Raw genomic sequence first — 14990 nt, 5'->3', positions numbered from 1 at the left:
AATTCTAGATAGAAGGAAAGAGTGAGCAATCTAAGAGAAAATGAACCAGCCACTCTAAGATTGAAAAAAAAGAAGAAGACTATTTAAAGCCAAACGTTTTTAGCCTAATTAGTTACCAAATTATTGAAAATTTTAATTTTATAATAAGAAGATGCTAAGTGTCTCCTTTCAGATTAGGGATAATTGCCAATGTTCCACATGTTTCTTTTGGGCACAAGGAGAGCCAGTTGTGCACAGTGGCTCAGTTATTACCTACTTTCATGTATTTCTATTTTAAAAAAATCTATTGAGTGTATTACTTTTATAATTAAAAAAAAAGCTAAACAATTTTTAGGCAATGAGTCATGAAGATTAACATTTCCAAATGTAATCAACAAATGGACTGGACAAAATAAATTGATATTCAATGTCGGAAGTGTGTGAAGAGAAGGAGGGCTCAGACACTGCCGGCAGGAGTGGAAACTCACACAGCCTTTCCGGAGGACAGTTTGGCAGCTTCTATCAATATTTCAAATGTTCTTGCATTAACAACCATTTCACTTCAACTTGCCACATAGATAGATATACTCACACATGCACAAAGGAGCATGTCAAGTTTTATTCATTGCAGCAATGTTTGCATAAGTAAAAAATTAGAAATGACCCAAGTGCCCATCAATAGGATATTGGTTAAATAATCCATGCTATATCCCTATTATGAAAAACTATTGAGCCTGACCTGTGGTGGTGCAGTGGATAAAGCGTCGACCTGGGAATGCTGAGGTCGCCGGTTCGAAACCCTGGGCTTGCCTGGTCAAGGCACATATGGGAGTTGATGCTTCCAGCTCCTCCCCCCTTCTCTCTCTCTGCCTCTTTCTCCTCTCTCTCCCTCTCTGTCTCTCTCTCCTCTCTAAAAATGAATAAAAAAAAAACTATGGTAGGGTTTTAAATTTTATATAAAGTGATTTGGAAAGACATCAAAGAGTATTATTAAGACAACATGGCAAGTTTCAGAACAGTTGTAAAAACATATGTTATAACATAATCCCATTTTTATAAAGTAATATATATATGTTACATATAAAGTAATATAAAAGTGATAGGAAAATCTGAAAAAATACACATCATACTGTTGTTAAGAGTGGCCATCTCTGACTCAGGTCTGTGTGACGTTACAAGGGACATTTGCTTTCTAAAATAAATATTTTTGTGTTCTTTGAATTTTTTGCATTGATTTTTGAAATTGGGGAAAAAAACAAAGAAAGAAATGTTAAGGGTGGGTTTGCTCATACTCGGGGAAAGAAGAGCACCTGGCACCTGGTTTGGCCTGTCAGTCCCCCACCTCCACCGCTCTGTCAACGTCAAGGCGGACTCCCACTTCCTAAGCATTCCCTAAGGATTTCAGTTTATTCAGACAGCATTTTTTCTGATCTCTGGGCTCTGTGGACCCTGAATTACAATGATTTTCCTTTGATTTCAAACTGTTTGTTGTACCAAACAAGTTGTGAACATCTTCCTGGCCACACAGCTGAACAATTAGAAGGGAGTGGAGCTAACTCGACACAATGAAGGGAAACATACCCCTTTAGAGCCCTAATCAGGGCAAGGGACACTGGCATCCTGTCCCCAGACAAGGAGAGAGACTGGGGAGAGAGGGAACTCATGATCTGGGCACTAGCTCTGAGCTGCCTCTGCCAATCAGGACTGACAGCATTCTCTCTCCTGGACAACTCCTACCTCAGTGGCTGCTTTGGCTGCCCCCATTAACCACAAGGAGGACTTTCTCAAAGATTCAAAAAGCTCAGGGAAGCTTCCCAGGAGGCCTGGAATTTAGACTTAACTCTAAGCACTGAAGGCAATGGTCAAAAGATGAGGAAGTACATGTCGTGATAGCTACCATGTACTTTCTCTACAGGCACAAGCACAAGCCCTCGTGTAAAGCCTTCCCTAATATTGCCTCTGGGACCTCTCTGGGCACTCCTTATCCACACCTCTTCCCCCTCTGCCCCCTCTGCCCCCTCTGCCCCCTCTGCCTCAGTTAATGACTTGCACCAAGCCATTGCTCCAGGACACCTGAAACCAATCAGAACTCCCATGCAATGTCTCCAAAGTGGATGTAATTGTGCCTGGTCTGGTGCAAGCTCAGGACAGCTAAAAGTCAAAGGGAAATGCCATTCATACCTGGAGAATAAATCCCATTTGTCCTCCTCACCTGCTGCCCCTCCCACAAGCTCCTAAGCTCTGGACTACGTCACCTGGGGTCCAGGACACCTTAAGTAAGTGTTTATGAATACTTCTTCTGGTGAAGGGTAGGTAGATATCCTAGGTACATGGGAGGGGGGAGGTGTGTAAAACACAGATAGCTGAGCCCTACCCCCAGGATTTCTGATTGAAGCCACCTGGGTGTGTGAGAATTTGTATTTCTAGCAGGGTTCTAGGTCATGCTGATACTATCTTCCTGTAGGCCTGGGGACTACACTTTGGGAACCATTGGATTTGAAAATGGGCAGAGTAAGGAAGGCCAGTCAGGGAGCTATAGCGGCTCCAGGCCAGACAGGATCAGAGCTTGAAGCAGGACAAAGCCAGCAGGGGTGAACCAGAAGGACCAGAAGGGAGGATGCAGAGCTAAGAGGCATTTCCAAGGCAAGGGCCACCAGGAAAGCTGCCTGGTATTTGTGGAACATGAGAGAGGCAAGGAGTCAGACTGCCTCCCGGGTTTCTAGCCTCCAAGGGGTCGGAGTCTGGCGTAGGGGACCTGGGAGGCACACCAGCACTGACGGTAGGGCAGGGTTCTGTTCTGGAGCTTCCCTGTGTGGGGATGTCCAACGGGCAATTGGTCATGTCTGCATCAGGCATAAAGTATTGGACCATGGGAACATGGAGTTGAAAGTAATTGCCACGGACCTGGTAACTGGTGGGGTGGCAAATGCAACCACTACCTGGGAAAGTATGTGAATTACAAAAAAAAAGAGAGAGCTATAGGACTATAGAAACCTACAAGCTTGTAAGTCTTGTTAGGTGTGCCTTGACCCTAAGGCAGCCTCCTTAGTCTGTAATTCCCAATATTTAGAAACTGGTAGAGGGAACATAGTAAGGAAAGTGGTAAGGTAGGAGACAGTGAGGTTCCAGAGGCAGCTCAAGGTGTCCTGAGAGCCCAGGTGACTTAGCCTAGGGTTTAGCAGCTTGTGTGAGGAGCAGCAGGTGAGGAGGACACAGGGGATTTCTTTCTCAGGTAGAAATGGGATTTCCCTTCAGCTTTTAGCTGTTCTGGGCTTGCACTGGACCAGGCACTTTTCATCCACTCTGGGGACGCTGCATGGGTATCCCAGGCTGACCCAGGACAGCAGGTACCAGGGCCTGCAGAGGGAGGTATGGCGGGAGGAGGCCCACTGCCATTCTTGGTATGGTTCTCCCTCCAGGAGCTGAGCTGCATCTGGCCTCACTCTGGGCAGCTTATAAGGCCTGGTGTGAGTTCTGTTTATGTGAGTACAGCATAAAAGGAACAAATCCACCAGCACCAGGGATGTTGCCACTCAAGTCCTTTTGCATACATTTTTCAAATGATAATTCACTTTACCCAACCCCTCCTCCCCACACCCAGGGCCGATTTATTGAAAAAACCACCTTATATGGTAATATTGCTAACACACCCTCAGCCGGCCTTTTTAGGGGCTCTGTTTAAAGAAGATCCGCCTCTGGGGTTTTATATTGCTCTGGTATTTATGCCAAAGACACACCAGCCCTCAGTCACTGGAGAAGGACCTCTCAGACATTTGGTGAGTACTGTATGCTTCCGCAGGCTCTTCCTTCCTGGAGGAACTGCCTGGCCCCCTGGGTGTAGGAGGCGCCTCCAGATTGGCCTGGCTTCCATGACGCTGGTCACACACGTCAAGGCCCTTGGTGAGCAGTGGTGCCTGCAAGCACACTGCTGCCTGGCAGGAAAAGGCCTTTCTGGCCATGAGGCATCCCTAAGGCAGGGGCTTGTTTAGTCTGGCTGGGTGCTCCCTGCCCCAGGACCTGCATGATGGGTGGGATATCACAGCTGCGATCTCTACTCATCCTGCTAACCAGGGGCAGTGCAGAGCTACACCCTTTGTCACAGCTACAAATGTCTGGGAGACAAATGTTTTAAGTGAATAGATACATTTCAGAAAACCTGTTTCCTCTCAGGGTATTTGCATCAAAGCTAACGATGGTCCTAGTGCCTGTGAGAGGTCTGTGTTGGGAATAAGAGTGTATTTTCTTCAGTCCTCTGTGGCTCTCACTTGTCTGATTTGTGCAAGCCTTGGATGCAGACTGCCAGCTATCAAACTTACTGAATGACCTCAATTTGCTCTCCTGTCAAATTAGAGCAATAGTAATACTACCTACTTGGCAGTGCTGTTGTGAAGATTAACTAAGATAATACATGTATAAATTGCTCAGCTCAGTGCTATCAGGGTCTGACCCTGATTGCTCAAACTTTAAGCATCACCTGGAGGGCTTGTTAAAACACAGACTGCCCTACACGGAACCCCAGGTTCTGATTCAGGAGGCTGGGGCAAGGCCCACTAATCTGCATTCCAAATAAGCTCCCAGGTGATGCTGATGCTGCAGGTCTGGGACTGTACTTTTGCATAAAGAGGCTCTAAGCGCCTGCTTTTATTTTTTTAATGGGTTTAAACTTTGAGGTTATCCCTTGGGCTAAAAAGAGAGCTTCCCACCCTATGATGAAGATGAATGGGTGCTGGAGAAACTATTGTGAGCAGAGAGATTCTATATGCCAGGCCTGGGAAACCAAGATGGGCAGCATGACATCCTGACTTTGAGGCACGATTTCTTGCCTCCTTCCCTTTGTTCATTCCACCAACATTTACTGAGCACTTCATATGTGCCAGACACCATATCCTTACAGTATAGGGACTTCAGAAATTATTGGAGGAGACTGAACAACAGAAGAGAACCATGGAGTAAATCAATGTATAAAGGGGGCTCTCAGAGTTATCAGGGAAGGGCCAGGGAGTTATCAGGAAAGGCTTCCTGGAGGAAGGGGTACCTGAGCTGGATCCTGGAGTTGGGGTAATCCTGGTAGAGAGGAAGCATGGTCTTTGAGATTCTTTAAGTGGCTCAATTCAACTGAATTTAGACTTCAAGGCAGGAAGCAGGGAGAGCTAAAGTCAGAGGGGCAGGCAAGGCTGGATTATCAGGGCTTTATATACTACAGTAAAGGATAGGGCAATGGGGTATCTACCCTTGGAAGGGCTGCTCTGGCAGCTGTGAGGAGAGTGGGCTGGAACAGGGTAAGAGGGCTACTGCTGTGTGAAATGGTCCAGAGTTGTCATTCAGGGTGTCATGGAGATAGACTTAAGACATCCTGGGGATTGGTTGGGGGGTGGAGGGAGGTGTCAGCATATAGGGCCTAGGGTCCAGGGTGGGTGGTGCGATTCACTGAGCGACAATTCCAGTTTGAGAGAGGTGATGAGGAGAGTAACCCTGGAGGTGGAGCTGAGCTGCCAGGGGGAATGGGTGTCGAGGCCCATCAGACAGCTGGCTATGTGTATCGGAGCCCAGGAGAGGGATCTAGACTGAGCTGAGAGAGTGAATGAGAGAGACCCAGGTAAAAGCCTGGGTCCCAACAGCAGAATTCTGACGATCAGAAATTACATTACCAGGTGTTGTTTTAAATTTAATTAATATATATCAACCAAGTTCAGGTACCCCAAAGTTAATTAGAGGTGCTGCTAGATTTTTTCCACTGAAGGAATGTTTTTCATGAAATGATTTTTCTGCTAGGCTCTTTGATCATATGAATATGTGTGTGTGTGTAAATTACAATAGGCAGCTGCTTACAAGTCATTTAAAGCCCTCACCCATAATATTTCTCCAATTATTGTTTGAAGCCTCATCATCAAAGAGGCCTTCCTTTTAGGGTTTAAATGTTCTGCTAATTTCCAAAATGTCCTTAGAAATTGGTGTAAATTCAACTTTCAATAATCATTGATTTGTGAAGTGGATCATTCAACTCCTTCCAGTATTCAACAGATTTCATCCTGGGAGCAAGTTCTGGTGGAGAAAAGTAGGAGAGATCATAGGAATTATTTTTGCAGCCCTTTACAACAGAGATGGGCAAACATTTTCTGATGAGGGCCAGGTAGTAACTACTTTAGGCTTTGTGAGACTAAAGGTCTTTGTGGCAACTATTCAACTTCACCTCTGCGGCAATTGCTGCCATAGACAATATGTGAATGAATCATGGGTGTGGTTCTGTTCCAATAAAACTTTATTTATAGACAATGAAATAGGAATTTCCTATAATTTTCTCGGATCATGGAACATTTTTCTTTGGCTTTTTGGCAACCATTTTAAAATGTCAAAAGCACTCTTAGGCCCTGGCCAGTTTGCTCAGTGGTAGAGCGTCGGCCTGGCGTGCAGAAGTCCCGGGTTCGATTCCGGGCCAGGGCACACAGGAGAAGTGCCCATCTGCTTCTCCACCCCTCCCCCTCTCCTTCCTCTCTGTCTCTCTCTTCCCCTCCCGCAGCCGAGGCTCCACTGGAGCAAAGATGGCCCGGGCGCTGGGGATGGCTCCTTGGCCTCTGCCCCAGGCCCTAGAGTGGCTCTGGTCTCAACCGAGCGACGCCCTGGAGGGGCAGAGCATCGCCCCCTGGTGGGCAGAGCATCGCCCCGGTGAGCGTACCGGGTGGATCCCGGTCGGGCGCATGCGGGAGTCTGTCTGACTGTCTCTCCCCATTTCCAGCTTCAGAAAAATACAAAAAAAAAAAAAAAAAAAAAAAAAAAAAGCACTCTTAGCCTGTAGGCTGGCTACACACAAACAGGCCTTAGTTTGCTGACCCTGACTTATAATTTATAAATCAGTTTCATTTCCATTATTTTATTTTATGCATCACCTTTGGAGATAAATGTTAAGGTTTCCATTTCCTAGTTGAGGAAACTGAAGGCCAGAGAAAGAGACATGAGACTGGGCCGTGGAGAAGGGGTACTGGAGGGAGGAGAAGGGCACAGAAGGAGAGAGGTGGAGGGAGCTCCGAGGCCAAACCTTGTGAGTGACCGGGAGGGATGTAACCCCTCTTTCCGCATATGTACTTTGGGAGGGCGGGGAGATGAGTGAGTGAGCAAATTCTTTACACTATGTGTTTGGTTGCTGGCTACCCTTGGGGAGGAAGGGTGAGCTGTGTTTCTAACTTCGTGAAATCTTCAATGAAGCCCAGATGTAGTACGTGCGGACAGAGCCAGAACACTCTTCTCAGCTTTCTGCGATCGCAAAGCGGCTGTGACCCCAGGAAACCACAGTGCCTCTGGCTCTGGCTCAGCTGACATGCTCGAGTCTAGCCACAAGTTACCAGCAAGCAGCTAAGGACGGTGTAGAATTTCTCCCAGGAGAGACATTCCGGGCGAGTGTGGCTCTACTGAAACCCGCCTTCCCGGGCCGGGCCGGGCCAGAAGCGGGGCCCCGCGGAGGCTCCAATCCCGGCCAGCAGCCCTAACCCGCCTTCGCCTCCCTCGCTTTTCATTTGGGTCTGCGTTCTAGAGAGCAGATTTGAATCAGCCCAGAGAGCTGCAGGATGACATTGTTGACAGCTTGAAGGTGCTCTGTGGCCTGTCTCCGCGGCTGAGAAACGCAGTCGACGCTGGCTTCTGTGTGCGGGGAACTCGGGGTCCGGCGGGGAGATGAGGGTGACAACAGGGTTCGCTGAAAAGCCAGACAGGCTTGAGCTGTCACACAGGGGAAATGCTGAGGGCAAGACAGTCACAGAGATGTGGTGGTGCCTCTTGGCCACCTTCTAACTTTCAAGGTTGCTTTCCCCTGGAGGCGGACCCCTGTTAGAGAACACGGAAACCTAACTATTTGCTGAACAGCCTATGAAGAGAAAACTGATCCTGTGTGGTTCTGAATCAGACCCATGTGTCCAAGCTAGCATGATAGTGGGCTGTGGGGACCAGGGGATACCAGTAGCAGCACAAAGCAGGTCTGGGAGGGGGCCTATCAGGTGGTAGGTTTGTCATTCAACTTTAATTGAGTACCTACTATGTGCTAATTGCCCAGATAAGCACAGAAGCTATACACATCTATGTAGCCGTAATCCTGGGAAAGGAGGGGCCTAAAGACCAGAGGGGAACCAGAACACAGACCATTTTGTTTCATGGCTTTTGCTGCCAACAGCTCTAGGGAGTCAGAGAGGCAGAAGCAAAAGCACCAAACATGGAGAAGTTATGAGAGATCCACTAAGGTGGTGAGGAAGGTGCAAGTCCAGGCTTTGGAACTGATGCCAGCCTTGCCTCTCCTGCCAAGAGACATCAGACTAAGCTCTTTCCCTTCTCAGAGACTGGTTTCTAGACTTTTAAAATGGAAATAAAAGTATCTTCCCTCAGGGCTTTTGTGAGGATTAAATAGATAATATATGTGAAAAGCCCCCACTTTAAAAAAATTTAAAATACATTTATGTACCAAAAATAGAAGCAGGAATATGCAGCTGTGTTTCACATAACAAAGCAGCTAGACCCTGCCCATTGCATTAAATATTCTGCTCATTTCGTTGCATAAAGTTTTCTGACAATCAGTTTATAAAACAAGTTATTTATTATTCAATAACTTTTTCAACATTAAAGTTGTTTTTCTTATTTTTGGTTATTTTAAACAAACCTGTGATGACCTGGCTCTTGACCAAATAGTTCCACTTACCCATGGGAGTTTCCCAAGGATAAATCCCTGGAAGTGCCTTGTAGAGTCAAGGCACTTGACTCTCCCCACTCCCCATTGATTTGAGAGAGAGAAAGAGAGGGAATGAAAAAGAGAGAGAGAGAGAGGCATCAACTCTTTCCACTTTGTTGTTCCATTTGTCGCTTCTCCCATGTACTCTAACCAGGGATAGAATCCACGACCTCAGCATGTCAGGACGATCCACGGAGCCATCTGGCCAGGGTCCAAAATATATATACACTTTTATATCAAAAGATATATAGAGTTGTTCATATATAGAAAGTAATACTATCATTAATAAATAATAATACAAGAATAAACCAGTTTCATGTACTCAAAACTGTAAAGCTACTTTTGCCAACCCCTTACATTATACACAAAAGATATGTATATATATTTTTAAGGCTTTTAAATAGTATTTTCAAACTCCCCTTCCAAAAAGTAGTACAATTTGACACATCAACAGTGAATGCAAGCCCACTTCCCCACACTTTTTCCAATAAGGGTGTCCCCAACCACTGGCGTAGTACAGTACTTCAGCCAGAAGTAGGTTCTCTTTTATCCTGGCCACAGCACACTGCTGACTGGCAACGAGACCCCAGCCCTGCTCACAGATGCTAGCAAGAGCTTTCACAGTTTGGTTGTTTAAACTCACATGCAGAACATCATGTTTATCCTGTTAAATTTTTTTTTTTTTTTTTTTTTTTTTCATTTTTCTGAAGCTGGAAACAGGGAGAGACAGTCAGACAGACTCCCGCATGCGCCCGACCGGGATCCACCCCGCACGCCCACCAGGGGCGGTGCTCTGCCCCCCCAGGGGGCGATGCTCTGCCCATCCTGGGCGTCGCCATATTGCGACCAGAGCCACTCTAGCGTCTGAGGCAGAGGCCACAGAGCCATGCCCAGCGCCCGGGCCATCTTTGCTCCAATGGAGCCTTGGCTGCGGGAGGGGAAGAGAGAGACAGAGAGGAAAGCGCGGCGGAGGGGTGGAGAAGCAAATGGGCGCTTCTCCTATGTGCCCTGGCCGGGAATCGAACCCGGGTCCTCCGCACGCTAGGCCGACGCTCTACCGCTGAGCCAACCGGCCAGGGCCTATCCTGTTAAATTTAATCTTATTGGGTTCAACTTATTTTTTCTGTTTTTTGAAACCTCCTTTGGATTTTTGTTCTTCCATCCACATATTTAATATTACTCTCTCTCCAGTCTGTTTTATCTGAAAATATAATCAGCAGGTGATTTATATTTTCATTCAATTCATTTATTAAAATGTCACATGAGAAAAAAATCAAGAGTAGAACCTGAGGCATATCATTGTCTCCACGTTGACACTGACCCATCAATTAACATTTTTCAGTGATTAATACAGGGAGCTACAAATATGCCTAATTGATTTATTGTTCAACCCACTTGGCTCTATCAATAGGGATATCACAGGAGAGACCTTGTCAGATGCCAAAATCAAGTTAAGCTCAACTTCTCCCACCTTCTCCTGCCCAGTGGTCTCGAGAGAAAAGGGAGGGTTGCTACTATGATAACAATACTCTTGGTAGATTATTACAAAACTAGAAAGCCCAGCAGTCATACGAAATGACCGCTGTTCTAGATATTATAAATTGTAATTAAAATGATTTGTGCAAAGGTGTTTGCTAATTCAAACTGAATTACCTAGGGCAGGCAGCGAGGACGCCCCTTTGCTTAGTGCCCCACGGGGTTTCCCCCTTCTACTTGCTTAATTGCTTAAAGTAGAGTGCAATGAAGGAAACCACTGGCGGTACATTTCTTAAGAGCCACAGCTAGCTCAATAAATAAAGGTGATTTAAATAATAATGATGATTAGTCAATAATTTATTCAAGAGTGGTGGATAATTCTCAATTAGTGGAACTACAATGTTTCCGTACTTGCAACACTGAGAAAATCCTTTCTTGCCACGATCAAATCGATTAGTTTCTAACTTGAAGTTTAAGGACTGACAGTGTTCACATTTAATATTCATGTCACCAGAGGAATGTTCAAAAATTAAAGTTTCTCCGTTTGAAACTGTTTTAATCCTTTTTGCATTTCGGTCAGCATTACTCTGTCGTTTTTTTTGCATTTCTCTCCTGCCTTTGTTCAAGGGACTCATTTTGTCGAGACAGGCTTTTTTGTCTTGCATCTGAGGCAAGCCTTGTTTCTCTATGCTCATCAATCTCATTTTGCCGAGAAAGACACATTTGCTCTGCGAATGAAGCAAGCCTTGTCTTTCTCTGCTCAGTGGTTTCCTTTTGTCGAGAAAGCCGTTTTTGTGCAGCTTTAGCTCCTTTTCTCTCCTCTTCAGTGCTGTATTTTCTAGGAGGCATTCTGAAAAGAAATTATGTTAAGACGTAGTTTTTATGTAAAACAGATGATTGCCAATGCAAACAAATGTTCACCTTCCCCCTACCCGCTCAATTTGCGTTCAGCCATGGCAACTTCACCCCATTGGCTAGTACAGTTACGCAAGCAACCAATAAGCTATCAGCGACAGACACTTAAGCCACATATAATAAAGATATAAGAAATCACTGCTTTAAAAATACTTTCTTTAATAATGCCTCTGGAAACCTAACTAATTTACATGTCAAGATTATCTGAGATTTCAGAGATCTATGCTTTCACTTTTGAATTCTGAACAACCTTGGTTCATCTCCAGTCTCCTAACATCTCTTACTTCTCAATTCTTCCAATATGGTGGGAGGTTAGGGAATCTTCTCTGCAACCCAGAAGCTGTTCATACCCAGAAACAGTATTGTATTTGAGTAGCTAAGTGCTTTCCTTCAATCTCCATTTCACCTCAGACCTTGATTTCCTCATACTAATGTTTGTCTTACTTTGTTATTCTGAAAACTTTTCTCCTCAACAGCGCTTGATTCATTTACTCATTCATTTTGATAACAAACATTTAAAAGGCCATATTGTGCCAGACATTATGTTAGGCACACTGAAGAATCACTGGGGAGTAAGGCAGACCCAGCTTTTGCCTTTACAGAGCTACTCAGGAGCCAGAATATGCAGCTGATCATTTCTAGTGCAAGTTCAGGGTGCTGTGGGGCAATGTAAATCTGTGGCCAAAGAAGCCTCATGAAAATGCGTGTCAACACAGAGGCCTGACAGGTGATAGGAGTAGCAAACAGGTAAGGAGAAGGGTCTTCTAGAACCTGGATCTAAATGCCCAGAAGGGAAAGGAAGTGACACGGCTCAGAATGAAAAGAAACCTCACATGGTCAAAGTGAAAAGGCTGGGTAGGGGTAAGAGGGAGGATGAGCTTAGAGACACAAGCAGAAGCCAGACCCTGATGAGCCCTGCAGGCCAAGTTATAGAGCTAGGACTTGATCTCCATGGTCATAGGAGGTCATGAGGATCAACAGAGACAGAAGCAGAGCTGGACTCACTAAATCACAGTGGGCCTCTCCCCTAATGTGCAGCGTGCAAACATAAAAGTTTCCTTCTTTTGGCCCTGGCCGGTTGGCTTAGTGGTAGAGCGTCAGCCTGGCGTGCAGGAGTCCCAGGTTCGATTCCCGGCCAGGGCACACAGGAGAAGTGCCTATCTGCTTCTCCTCCCCTCCCCCTCTCCTTCCTCTCTGTCTCTCTCTTCCTCTCCCGCAGCCGAGGCTCCATTGGAGCAAAGTTGGCCCAGGCGCTGTGGATGGCTCTGTGGCCTCTGCCTCAGGTGCTAGAATAGCTCTGGTTGCAACAGAGCAACGCCCCAGATGGGCAGAGCATCGCCCCCTGGTGGGCATGCCGGGTGGATCCCAGTTGGGCACATGTAGGAGTCTGTCTGACTACCTCCCCGTTTCCAGCTTCAGAAAAATACAAAAAGAAAAAAAAGAAAAAAAAGTTTCCTTCTTTTTATCCTTAAAATGTTAATAAGCTTCTGCTCAGTCTCTACTTAACCTTTCCAACCTCATCTTCACAGGCCTGAGACTCTGTCTCCTCTTTGCTTCAGTAATCGTCTTCACTGTTCATCCTTAGCATAAGGCCATTGATGGGCCAAGGTCACAGGTTTCTGTCACACCCATCTTCTTCCCTTCTTGTGATCCCACATCTGGATGAAGCTTGGTTGGGGCTTCCTCCACTGTCACCACCTTCTCTTTTCATACCTTGAGCCTCTTTTCTCTGGACTCCTGAAAGCTGGCCTTCCTAACTCCTTAGCTAGGACCTGTCCCACTTTGACCCCCACTATGCCACCCAGGTCTTCCCAGGCTAGAAGGCAATCTGCTCACTGTCTCCTGTGTGTTGTTTCTCTTTTATCACTGAGTGCCAAGAATTTGCCAGATATAGTCTTCTAACCTCCCCACAAAAAGGAAAACCTGCAACAGTTGTTGGAAAAATGAATTCCCTCCTCACTTTGCAGCATCCCAACTTAAGTATCAGCGTGGGAGGAGGGACTTCTCTGCTTTCTCACCGTAAAGCAGCAGGGGGCAGTGCGTCTCAGCAGGGCTTCCCTGCTTACCTCTCCTCTCAGGCTGCCCCTTCCTCCTCAGGTGCTTTACCCTTAGGATCATGTTTCTTCTATAACTACTGCATCTTTTTCCTTAATGGTATGTTACGTTGATTTTAATTATAAGCTACTTATGAATACAGATCCCTTGTAAAAATTTAAAACATTACAGCTATAACACAGCACCTCCTTTCCCAGCCCCTTCCCACCTCTGGAGGTAATCACTATGGTGAGTCTTAGAATTTTTTTTCTAGAACTTTCTGCTGTATTTATATTCACAAATAGAAAATTATGCAAAATATACTGTGTTTCCCCAAGTATAAGACGCACCTTTTTTTGGAAAAATTTGGGGTCTAAAAACTGGGTGCTTCTTATACAGTGGTTGTAGTTTTTTTTAATTTGCATTTCCTGCTTTTTTGCATTTGTTTTTGTGCTCATTGTTGAGAACAGTGATTTGTCATCAGACACAGATGAGGACAAACTAATGGATGGGAGTTTTGACAGTGATGAGGAGTTGTATGAATTTTATGATGAATAAAAGTTGAGTTAAATAACTTTATGTAATACATTTATTTATTTAAAAGTTTGGGCCCCAAAATTAAGGTGCGTCTTATAGATTGGAGCATCTTCTACATGGGGAAATACTGTACCATATTGGGGTCTTTTTGTTTTAAAATGAACGTACATAAATGCTTTTATACTATACTTTCTATTCTACAACTTGTTTTGTTTGCTCAGTAGAATGGTTTAGAAATCTAGCCATGTGAGTCTATGAAAGTAAGCCTGGCTCTTCTCTTAACCTCTGTACAGTATCCTATCCTTTGGACTTTCGAGTAGTTCCAATTTGTGTGTTTCTTTAGTTAAGAGTGCTAGTTTTTCCACACCTTTGCCAACATCTATTTTAAAACTTTGAATCTTAACACTATGGTGGGTGAAAATGGTCTTATTTCACTTGCCCTTCCCTGATAACTAGTGAGGCTGTGTCTCTTTTCATATAGTTGTTGGGTATTTGCATTTTTCTTTCTGTCAATTATCTATTCATCATCTTTGTTTTGTTTTGTTTGTTTTGAGCTGTTTACTTCTTTCTTGCTTTGTAAGAGTTCTTTATACGTAGTTGATAATAGGCCTTTGTTATATAGATTGCACATTTTTCAACTCCTTTCCTAATCTTCAAGTCTTTTAAGACTCTTTCCATTGACTTAAAGCTCTGTGGCTATTTTAGATCTTTAAGAGGCGGGTGGATGAGTTTGCTACAACTGCCATAACAAAGTAAGACAGGTGGGGTGGTTTAAAGGACATGCATTTATTCTTTCACAGTTCTGGAGGTGAGAAGTTTGACATGAAGGTGTTGGCAGGGTTGGTTTCGTCTGAGACCTCTTTCCTTGGCTTGTCTACGGCTGCCCTCTTGTTGCCTCTTCACACGGTCATCCCTCTGCATGTCTCTTTCCCAATTTTCTCTTCTTATAAACACACCCATCCTATTGATTAGCTATATTAGACACCAGTCTTATTGGATTAATGACCTTATTTTACTTTAATTACCTCTTTAAAGGCTCTATCTTCCAATATAGTCACACTCTGAGGTGGGAGGTTAGAATTTCACCATATGAATTTGGAGGTACACAATTCAGCCCATACCAACAGGGTAGAGGGAAGAGGCCCAATTTCCAGGAAAAGGGAGGCCAGGTTCACGCTGGAACTTTCTGGAACTGAGCCCTGGCTGCAGGTGGGTTAGGTCCTAAAGTCCAGAACACTGTCTCCGGCCCTGGCCAGGTAGCTCTGTTGTTTAGAGCATTGTCCCAGTACACCAAGGTTGTGAGTTCAATCCCTGGTCAAGACACATACAAGAAGCAACCAAT

The 14990-nt window shown here is 45.1% G+C and overlaps 1 protein-coding gene across 1 annotated transcript in view; it reads left to right on the top strand.

The window, feature by feature from the left end:
* Positions 1–3614: 3614 nt before the first annotated feature.
* The window catches only part of ACTG2 (actin gamma 2, smooth muscle), a 28349-nt gene continuing 16973 nt past the window's right edge, over positions 3615–14990 (top strand). Inside the window, exon 1 of the mRNA XM_066372368.1 lies at positions 3615–3755. Within this exon, the coding sequence (XP_066228465.1) occupies positions 3702–3755 (54 nt within the window). The 5' untranslated portion in view covers positions 3615–3701. The remainder of the gene's footprint in view (positions 3756–14990) is intronic.

Source organism: Saccopteryx leptura, chromosome 3 (genome assembly GCF_036850995.1).
Source record: "Saccopteryx leptura isolate mSacLep1 chromosome 3, mSacLep1_pri_phased_curated, whole genome shotgun sequence".
Lineage (NCBI taxonomy): Eukaryota > Metazoa > Chordata > Mammalia > Chiroptera > Emballonuridae > Saccopteryx > Saccopteryx leptura.
The sequence above is the reverse complement of the archived record's forward strand: the minus strand, read 5'-3'. Positions and strand labels throughout refer to the sequence as shown.